This window comes from Monopterus albus, unplaced genomic scaffold (genome assembly GCF_001952655.1).
Source record: "Monopterus albus unplaced genomic scaffold, M_albus_1.0 scaffold468.1, whole genome shotgun sequence".
In the NCBI taxonomy this organism is placed as follows: Eukaryota; Metazoa; Chordata; class Actinopteri; order Synbranchiformes; family Synbranchidae; genus Monopterus; species Monopterus albus.
Window position 1 is genome coordinate 37,113 of NW_018128348.1, and position 10,791 is coordinate 47,903.

The 10,791-nt window shown below is 40.1% G+C and overlaps 2 protein-coding genes across 2 annotated transcripts in view; both read left to right on the forward strand.

Moving 5' to 3' along the window:
* The first annotated feature begins 1,890 nt into the window (after positions 1-1,890).
* Positions 1,891-8,799, forward strand: LOC109952515 (FH1/FH2 domain-containing protein 3). The gene is made up of 8 exons (XM_020587636.1): positions 1,891-2,004; positions 2,518-2,700; positions 3,343-3,504; positions 3,734-3,993; positions 4,093-4,309; positions 4,398-4,497; positions 4,581-4,645; positions 8,746-8,799. The coding sequence occupies exons 1-8, from the start codon at positions 1,891-1,893 to the stop codon at positions 8,797-8,799; spliced, it is 1,155 nt and encodes a 384-aa protein (XP_020443292.1).
* The window catches only part of hnrnpc (heterogeneous nuclear ribonucleoprotein C), an 11,033-nt gene continuing 5,674 nt past the window's right edge, over positions 5,433-10,791 (forward strand). Inside the window, exons 1-4 of the mRNA XM_020587637.1 lie at positions 5,433-5,550; positions 7,291-7,324; positions 7,681-7,745; positions 9,845-10,054. Coding sequence (XP_020443293.1) covers positions 10,047-10,054 — 8 coding nt within the window. The 5' untranslated portion in view covers positions 5,433-5,550; positions 7,291-7,324; positions 7,681-7,745; positions 9,845-10,046. The remainder of the gene's footprint in view (positions 5,551-7,290; positions 7,325-7,680; positions 7,746-9,844; positions 10,055-10,791) is intronic.

The following is a 10,791-nucleotide window of genomic DNA, read 5'->3' on the forward strand; positions in this document are numbered from 1 at the left end:
CTTTTATGCCCTTACAGGGGAGAAGAGGAGGGAAACAAAAAAAATCTTCAGAGGCAGATAAAGAGGTCTGTGTATACCCAAGAGGCAATACAAACAGGAGATGCAGAATTGATAAGGAAATTAAGGGAAAGGGTGCAACTCAAATACGCCAACAGACCAGTGTGTCTCGCTCTCTTTTTATTTTGCTGTCTCTTACTCGCTGTCATTTACAGAAAGAGTAACAGAGAGAGAGATGAATGTCCAGGGATAGCTGCAGAAGCATGTCATTTGGATATTCTGGAAGCTCCGCTGAAAATTGTTCCTTGGATTTTCTCATCAGAATTGAGCGCAGTACTAAATAAAGCCCTTCAAAGCTCACATGAAATGTGTCTCTTTTCCTGAGGTTGTAGGTCTCGGATGCACAAGCAGGACAACAAACAACTTCTGGATCAAACGCCATTCATCATTTTAGTGGGGGGACAAACACTGCACTCAAGGCAATTGCAGGTTACAGTACAGTGAGAACACTCAAGGGTGGCTTGAAGATTGTGATTTGGTTGTGTGAGTTATGCCTTCCTGTGGATGACAAGTGAAGCAGAGCATCCACAGACATTTACACAGCATCTGTGAGGTGATTGCTAACCGCACAGTGAGAAATAAAATCAAGTTTTGCTATTGTGCGGAGCATTAGGACTCAGTAAATATGCACTTAGTCTGATCTGATCCAAAAGGCCTTGGAGAAGGAGCGTGTTTTTTGGAGTCACCTATTCTGAAGTACAAAAATAGAAATTATAACTTGATTTTTCAAAGTAATGCTATCAAGAGATCTTTCTTTTTGAGTCACAGACATCACTGAAGGACCAATGAAGGAGTCAGATCAAACCAAGGATAACCTCCTGACCTGGGATTTCAACCAATCCTGGGATTCTTTCCCAAAACCAGCTGCTCGTCTTTGTCTCAACGCCTTGGATTTCTCAGACCTCTGAGATGAGGAAGACAGTACAGTGGATAAGGGATCAAGCTTAATCAATCAATCATCACCGAGTCTGCGGGTCCCTCCAACACCCCCTCCTCTTCCTCCTCCTCCACTTGCCTCAGCTTTACCCTTGGCCTCCCCTAAAGGTGCAGCCATTAAATGTCACACCTTGAAGCTCCACTGGCGGGAGCTGCAGACTTTGGCTCCCCTCCCCAGGATGACACACTTTGGGACTCAAACTATTTGGGCCAGCCTTGAGCCAGTTCATCTGGATACAAACCAGCTGGAGTATTCTTTGAGTCTAAGGACAATAGTATTTGCTTTAACATGGTTTCTGGGTGGCAGGTAAGACCTAGATCTAGAGTATAATGGTGTTTCCTTCAAGAAGCAGCCAGTTTTACTACACTAGATCAGTTCATAGCTCTACACCAGTTTCTCTTTTTATGTAAACCTTTGGAGAAATGGTGAGAAACACATTTGCACAGTCATTATATAAAATGGTCATTTAATCCTGACAACAAGCTCCACAGGTAGTGACATTTTCTAAGATTTTGACAAAGGATGCATTGTGTGCTTTGTACTTTTGTTGAATTTACTGACAAAAAATACTCCATAGGAGTCATCTGCAGTCCATGCTGTGATTATGATTCTCCTGGAGGTTGATTATTATTAAATAATCATGAAAATTAAAGCATGTGGCACAACATTTCTCTGGGAATGCACCTATATTTATTCATATTGCCTTTATCAGGATGGTGTGGGCCTTCAGAGTAGCTATTGATGTGTAAAAATGGTGAAATGTATCCATTTAAATTAAATCTACATCATAACAAAGTATGCAAAAGGTAGTGGCATTTGAAACCGTTGTATACCTTAATTAACTTTTCTCATACTTTATCACAACACAGAAGCAGCCATTAGTCTCAGTGTTGGGGATGAAGCGAAGTAACATCATCACCATTGCGCTGAGCAGCCTGCCCCCTCCCCGCCTCCTCCCTCCTGCTATCCACAGCATGGACAACAGTGTGCTGGACAGAGAGGATATTCAGGTACAGTAGAGGGGCCTCAGCTTTTGAAATTTGCTTTTTATTGCATAAGCAGTTTAATCCATCCATCAGTTATTTATACTGTTTATCCTGAAGAGGGTCGCGGAGAGGGCTGGAGCCAATCCCAGCTAACACTGGGCGAGAGGCGGGGTACAACCTGAACAGGTTGCCAGTCTGTCACAGGGCTGACACATAGACAACCACACACACTCACACGCAGTACTACAGGCAATTTAGAGTCGCCAACCAGCCTAAGCTGCATGTCTCTGGGCTGTGGGAGGAAGCTGGAGTACCCAGAGAGAACCCACGTAGGCACAGGGAGAACATGGAAACTCCATAACATACAGAAAGGTTCCGGGTTGGCCAGGGCTTGAACCCGAACCTTCCTGCTGTGAGGCAACAGCTAAGCAGTTTAATGCCCTTTCCATATCTTTATTATACTGAAATGAAACTTGAGAGACAAGAGACATAGAGTCAACTTAAATTAATTTCTTTTTACATTTTTTCCTAAAACAGCGGCTTCAAACATTAATCCCAACAGAGGAAGAACTGTGTCTGATCAAGGAGGCCAAGACCCAGAAGCCCCATTGTCCTCTAGACCAGGCTGAGCTCTGCCTGCTCACCTTAGGAGAAATCCCTCACCTGGTCTTCAGGCTTCAGCTGTGGGCTTTCGCTCTGGACTATGACTCCTTAGAGCGGGTAAGTGAAAGTGGAATGAAAATGTATAGGAATGAGAGGGAAATTGTTTCTTTTGTACTTAATAGTATCAACAGCATTCTATAAAGCCAGATGTCAGTTTTGTGAACCTGATGCAAAAAATCAGGTTTGAAAGCTTCAGTAGAAACTGCTAAATTTGCATTTACAATAAAACAAAAATTTAGGTAGTTAGCATTAGCTTGATCACCATGGTGCCACCCACAGATTCTACATCTTCAAATAAAAATTTACTGTCACAGTATTGTTTGATTGACAAGTAATTTCCTAGGAATGCATAACAAAAACATGGTCATGATATTATATCACCAAAGATGTCACCAGGCTAAAAATAAAACACAAATCTGATGGCTCACCTAGTGTGTATGAATCATCACATTGCACTCTATATGTGTCCCTCCTCCTAACAGGAAATTGCTGAGCCTCTCTTCCATCTGAAGTTAGCTATGGAGCAGCTAGCAGCTAGTAGCCAGCCAAACCTTTAGATGTATTCTGGCAACTGTGCTAGTGATTGGTAACTTTCTCAGTGGATATAACCTAAGTGCTTTGTGACTTTCTGTCGCCCATCTTTAACACAGTTTTAGATGTTAGTGAATCCTTTTTTCTTCCACGTTTTCATATGCAAAGGCCCGTGGCTTTGAGCTGAGTTACCTGGGCAAGCTGTCCCAGGTGAGGGATACACGATCCCGTCAGCCCCTGCTGCACCACATCTGTGCGCTCCTGCTGCAGCTCTACCCACAATCCTCTGACCTCTACTCTGATATCACTGCTGTTACTAAAGCTGGCAAGGTGTGTAGTTGTGCCTTTGTGCATGTGTGTTTGTCTCCTGAGTGTGTATTCTATGCTGCACATGAGTCTTGGGACAATTATTTTAATAATTTTGAATAAAGATCAACACAGTTCATTTTAATTTATTTTCAAGATCCATTTGCGGGAGACTTAAACAACAGCCAAAGTAATTCAATAACCATCCACTTCAAAATGGACAAACTTCCTTTTCTTTTTCTCATTTTTACAGTGTGACTACTCCCTAGTCCAGTCCAACCACACTCAGCTGGAGGCCCTGTGCAAAGCATTATGGGAGCAGCTGAAAATACTGGAGAATGCTGAGGAAAAGTGGAAAGGAGGAAAGGGGGAGAAGAAGAGATTAGGAGGAGGAGATGGAGATGAGGCCTTAGCCCAAGAAGGCTCTCTTCGTCACAGGCTGCCAAAGATTTTGAAAGAGTGCGAGGAGAGGCTGAAGGTCCTCAGAGCTGTCCATCGTCGGGTTTTGAACAGGTGTTCTAGTTATTTAATAGAATAAATAACTGTTAGTCTGTCTTATTGGTATTTTAGTTAAAAATACATCTGTTTTCCTCTTCATTTCTGTCTCTCCAGGTTCCACTTCTTCCTCTTATTTCTAGGCTACTTCCGAGCTATGGTGAGAGACACCAAAGCAGAGGACTTCTGTAAAACCATCAGTAACTTTTCTCTAGAGTACCGGACCACACGGCAAGCCATCCTGCTTCAAAGAGAGCGGGAACGACAGCGAAGTGGAGCACAAAGCCCAGGCCCCAACACTCTTGTAGGCAGGAGGAAGCATCAGCAAACTCAGGTTTGGTTTATGATGCTCCAACAATATGATTCTAAGAGAAATTAGAAAACAGCATTGTCTTATCACTAAATATCTGCTGATTTTCCAGGTGAGTGAAAAAAGTGAGGAGCACTGTAAGATGGAGGAGGTGCTGAGAACACCTGAGCCCATCCGGAGGCTGGACACCAAACCGCAGGCTGACATCCCAGGTGCTTAATGTGATGATTTCTTGAACACACTTTTTCTTTCTCTCAAACATGTTAAACTAAACCCACATTTGTTTACTTCTCAGGTCCTTTCTCACAAAAATTGAAGTGGACTGCTGATATTCTATGTTTCTTTAAAAGAGAAAATTCTGTGCAAATTTGTTTGGATAAAATCATATCAAACACTTGTGTAAACAGTAAAAATCAAATGTGTACAACCTACAATAAATGTTTTGTAGCCTACATTTTAGATTCCAAGACTCGAGTAATTTTGAAAGCGATATGGTTCGTGTTAAAATAAGAAACATATCGACATGGAAACAGAAGGGCATTATTAGCTCAAGCATTTTGACAAAATAAAGGTTCAAAATATGGTGAAACAAACATGCCTATTCTGTACTACTACTTTATATTTAAAACCCTTACATTACGTTTCACTCTTTCAGGTTACATTGTATTCTGCTGTTTTAGTTCAGTGTGTAACACCACTCTCCATCTCCCCTGTCTTCTCGTCTGTGCGCTCTCGTCGACTGTTGCTCATGCGCGCTCTGTCACAGCGCGTTCACGTCTCGCTCTATGTTCGCTCTCTCCCTCCCTCTCTGTGTCACTGTCAGGGCCAAACAGCTGTAGAATACAGCTATGTGTCTCTTCTTATGTTTATCACCATTATCTGCTTTTCAAAGCTGCCAAACGAGAGTTTAGCACGAATGTGGCTTTGCCTCGCGCTTTATAGCTGTTAGCGTTATGTGTTAACCTATAAATAAATGGTTTAGAAATCCATACTACATTACCTACGGGTGTCGTCATCAGTGAGCCACAGATTGGCACGCGCATCTGCCAATCTGTGAGGGCTATAGTCACACGGGCGCTTTAAATATCCAATCACAAGCTGAAATTCAGCAGTGGGCGTGACCCTCCTGTTGTCTGTATGAGTCGACGCCATTTCGTGTCCACTGGTTTCAAGGTGATACAAACGAGCTGCAGTCGTAAGCGGATCTTTACCTACTCACGTTAAAACAGCATTGAATTTTACTCATTTTTAGTATTAAGCTCCTGGTGAGTATTTTTAACCGAGAGATTTTTTTCCCATATTTTTATATTTTTTTTCCTGACTTTGAACCGTGTTTGGGACTTTTTGTTTTTATTTTTAATGCATTTTTCCTGCCTGTTATTCCCGAGACTGTGTTGGCTTTAGTAGGGTACATTTTGTGATGGCAGTGTGAGCTACGCAGACACTAGTATTAAGTAGCGTTCACGACAAGATTTTTGCTTTTTTTTTTCAAATGAGACACTTTAAAATCAGAATTTTTCAGGGCTGCTGAGTTATTGTCTGTTGTGGTCGTATTTCCGAGGAAAGAAATATGGAAGATTGTTCCAGTGTTTTCTGGACAGTGCTCCAAACTGGTCGCTTAAAAAAAAAAAAAAGCTTTAAAAATGTTTTCGTTCTCATCTTGTGTTTTGCTCCCACCGGTAACTTGATTCGTAAAACGTGATCCTCAAATTTTGTTTCTGATCCTGACTGTGCTGAGATGGTATATTGTCTGCAGCGAACCTCTTAGGAATTATGTAATTTTTTTCAGGCACGATGTTTTTTACTTAATAACACGTGGGTGTGTTTTTTTTAAAGGAACATTAACACACTGCGTGTTTGGTGTGTTTGGGATTTTTGTAGCATTGGTGTGACATAATGTGTGTATTTGGTAATTCTGATGTAATCATTAAAGTGCATTTGCAGATTGAGAGACAGTAGCATTTTATTCTGAGCTGTGGAGCTGCTTAAACACTGGATGATCGACTACAGAAGGGCCTGCAGAGATCTGTCATCAGGCCTAGACCTCTAAAATGTTCTGTTCCTTTTTTAATTATGTAACTTTTTGACTGATCAGTTGATTATACTATATGTCTGAGAGAGAAAAAAACTAAAGAATATAAAAAAAATAAGCAAGAAAGGCAGGGGTGACTATGACTCCCACAGCTGCACCGTACCCCACCTCCCCTGTCCCCAACTGTGTCCTCTGGAAGTGTCCTTGAGCAGGAGTCTCTTCAGGCTCCAGGGGCACTGTTCTGTTCTGCAGCCAACCCTTTACTCTGGTCCTTACAAGGGGGGTAGTCAGGAGGAAAGAGCTGGGAGCCACCTATTCCCCCAGACTGGTGGTACTCTATTGTGCACTTTGAAGCTTATGCTAGTGTCTGATATTTTCTTGCCTATGCTGGTTGATGTCACTTTGCACATCCATAGAAGTGTAGGCACAAATAAACAGACAGCTAAGTAGTTTCTAAAGGAGTAGTGGTTTGTACTCCACTTAGCGGTTTTACTTTAAAGAGTAAAATCAAACTTGTAGTTTAAATAAATATTAAATAATTACATTGTATATTGTTCCAGGAAACACAAGCATCAGTGCTGAAAACATTCTGGTTGTCTGTCCTGCCAAATAACCTAAGGCCCTATTTTTATTTATTATTTATTCAATTTGGTTCAGACAAAAAATGAGTTTCATTTTAGTTTATCATTTCAGCTTGTGAAGTAAATTCTGAAACTTTTTTTTTGCTTTCTATAAGGTCTTATTATTTATTATAGTATCAAATTGAGTAAACATTTGAGTGGATAAGATAGTAAATCCTAATAAAGTTAAGCTTGATCAAAATGGCTACTGACACTAATACATTTAGTTATTTAATTTTTTATACTGAGTTTCCATACTTTGTTCTCTGAGTTTGTGCTTATTACATTAACAATTTATTTAAAAATTTGAAGGTTTTTTCTTTTCTAATATTACGTTTTTGTTTCCTCTTTAGTTTTTGAAGCCACTTTTTTGATCAGCGGCAGATCGTAAGTTGGTCTCAAACTCTTTTTTGGGTTTATTTTTTCACCTGAACTCTTGCATCATGTTTTTTTTTTAATATATATATATATATATTACTTTTATTATCATCCCTTTTGTGATTTAGTGATTTAATCCCTTTTCCCCCTTTTGGATTTTCTGGAGCAAATAGCATGTTTTTTTTTTGTGCTGTGAAAGTAGAAAACCAACTGCTTCATATTTAGTATGTTTGGCACTAGTAGCCTATGAAGTCAGCCCACTACATGTTCCCATTTTATGACAATGATATACATAAATTATCGAGAGAGGCCTAGTTTGTGGCTAATTGCTGAATAACACTCCCTCACCTCCCTTTTGCATCCAGTACTCAGATGAAGAACTGGCACTGACAAAGGCAAAACGAGTCCTGACTTCTGCTGCCTTTGCTTGGTAGTTTTGACTTTCCTTTCTTTCTGAGTGTGCATGTCATTTCATGGAGTCAAATACCCACATAAACTCAACGTTACATGTTCTTTAAAAGGCTCTTAATAACAGTGTTGTCACCATAATTATGACCTCTAGAAGGTTTGTGGCCATAAAATCAGCATGCCAGCTCAATATCATTAATAACTAACTTATTCAGTAATCACTAATATGGATTCTTTTTAACTAAAAATAATGACTTTTGTACATTTTATCAAATGAAGATATTGTCACTGTAGCTACATGCTTTGCATTTTTCCTTTTTTCATATGCATCATTAGTTAAATAGAGCCTATGTTTTTTTTAAGATGCAATTTTAAGATTAGGATCATGTTATGATTTACAGCTTTTTCTTAACATTTTCACCATAAATCTCTATGTTAAAAACACCCACAACTGCGACACCCAGCTGCACTGCGGAGCTGCTGTCGCATTTTGTCTTCAAGCACGAGTCCTGAGAGTTCCCGCTGCAGTTTTTCATAGTTGAAGCACAAGCACTTACTGACATAACTGATCTTTTGTGATGAACCCATTTATGAGCCAAAATAAAACTAGAACTTCCCAGAAAACAACAGTACATCTCTGTAAATCTGAGCTAAAGACCCTTATACAGTAAAGCTCAGATGAGGCAGTGTAAATCACATGTTATATTTTCAATTTCACACTGCCAAGCATGGACGCTTTTAGCTGGAGGGATCACAGTTAATATTTAGCACCTAACCGAGATAATAAGTGCTAAGATGTGGAATTTAGAATCTCAGTACCAGGGGGACTTTACAGTACAATGTAAGCTAATGACAAACTCCACCACTGTGAGGCTTATATTGTTTGATTGAGACTAATAGGTGTTGATTCAAACTGAAGTTACAAAAACACAGCAATAAACATGGCAAATGCTAAAATCCTGTTACACTTCACTTATACTGCCAAGTGATAACTTCACTGTTTTTCAATTTGTAATTTACAGACAATCGGATACATGATGTTGTACGGAGACAAGTCCAAAAAGGAGTTTAATTAACACTTCTAAATAAAATCCATTCATTATGAGCTTCACCACATTTTATTCACAGGGCTATTATATATAGATGTTACTGTTATTTTGTACAGCTTGTGTGTAAATATTGGCTAACACCAGCTTCTTCAAGTGTAGTCCAATAACAGACTGACCGGTTGTGTTCAGCATCAATCACTACCATTAAAATATAAACCCTGGATATTCCCACTTGAATTCCCCAATGAAGCTTTAGCCAGCACATGCCATAAAGAATTAGCAACCTCCAGCTCCACCCCACACATCCATGGTGTTGCTTGCCAAGCAATAGGGACCTGTCAGCTGAGCAGAGGAAAACAGTGCATTACATTCTGGCCAAAGAGCCTGCTGCAAACTATGTAAACCCCCCCCCCCTTTCCGTGCCACTAGCTACAGGCCAGAGACGGTTAGCTGCAAAACAAGACAGACACACTGGAAGTCAGTGAGTGTTCACTCATTGTGGGCTTGTTATTTAAAACTTAAAGTTGGCCAAAGAAAAAAGGGAAAATATCTTCAGGTACAGGGGGTGGGCAAAGTAGCCCCCCCCCCATTAACTTTGTGTGTGCAACTAATGTAATAGCAGTGAATGATAATCTGGCCTCATTATATTCATGGTAAAGCTGATACACTTCACACTGCTGCAGTAACTGTGTGACATGCTAGTGGGACTCGTTTGCATAGGTGCCTTGTGTTTTTCAACAACTGCTGCCTGATTTGCTGTTACATTATTACAAAATGTTGTTTAGCAAGGAGGAAAGTCACAAAAACCAAGGTGACATTTGGCAAACAAAAACTGCACCGGCGTAAGAGGAGCAAGATCAGCACAAACTGAATATTTTACTGTAAGCTTCATTCAAACGGTGTCACTGCAAGGACAATGTTAGTGTATCTTATTTTCTTTACCCTCTATAGAGACATAATAATGATGATGTTATTAGATTTACACATGTTCATGGGTGAATGATTTGGAAAGTCTAACATGTCTAAATGCACTATTTGTTTTCTTCATAACAAACAGCCATTTATCCCACAGGTTTTGCTTGGCAGCCTGTCCCCCCATTTTATGCACCTCTTGGGTTTCTCAAAAACCCAAATAAAGTATTAATATTCTGAGGTGTGGTACTGTAGGTGTCTCCCCGCAGTCACTGACGCCATCTCTCATAGTTCCTCGACGACCCTCTTCTCTCCATCAGAGTCAGACAGGCAGGCAGACTTCCACCAACCCAAGTACAGACATGATGGAGTGAGTGCTGGCTGCTTCATGACCCAATCACACTGTCTGTTCTGCTGTCTGATATTCACTTGTAGAGATTCCTGTCTCCCTTTTGGAAGTACAAACACCCATTTTGTGTGTGTGTACTGACTGAATCCACATCCTGTATAAATTAGAATGTGGTGTTCTGCGCACATCGATGAATGCACAAGCACAAGTGTGTTGAATTGAAATTATAACAACTGAACAAATGGAGGTGATCTCAGACCTTTGATTGGCAGTGTACACTGATTCATCATTTCAGTAAAAATGCCAAACATTCAAGCTCTAGCTTTTCAAGTGTTTCCGCCTTTCTTAGTTTTATACCTATGCAAATTCTAAGCCTTTGTATTTTAGGCTGCTTTTCAGACAAACAAGCAGCTGAATATACTGCATCTAATCAGGCTGTGCAGAATTGTAATCAGCACTTTAAAGACTAAATAATGGAAAAATAATCAGATTTATTCATAAAAATCCAAGTTACTCACACACTTCTGCCAACCTGCACCATTTTAAACCCATTTCTTTGCTGGGATACGTGTTCAAAGCTTAGGTATTATGTTAAAAAGCCACACTATTATACAGTGTGAACACTCACATTTACATAGTAAAAGGGTTTATTTTTCAGGCTGAGATTGGTCAGACCTGTCAGAGATCATTTTCAAATTAGAAAGTTTCAAAGCACATACAGTGGGTACGGAAAGTATTCAGACCCCCTTAAATTTTTC

Bases quoted from the DNA above. Each gene is read 5' to 3' on its own strand.
- LOC109952515 (XM_020587636.1), top strand. From the start codon at position 1,891: ATGAAGCGAAGTAACATCATCACCATTGCGCTGAGCAGCCTGCCCCCT. The intron at 2,701-3,342 runs GTAAGTGAAAGT...TCATATGCAAAG, and splicing joins ACTATGACTCCTTAGAGCGG to GCCCGTGGCTTTGAGCTGAG. The intron at 3,505-3,733 runs GTGTGTAGTTGT...TCATTTTTACAG, and splicing joins CTGTTACTAAAGCTGGCAAG to TGTGACTACTCCCTAGTCCA.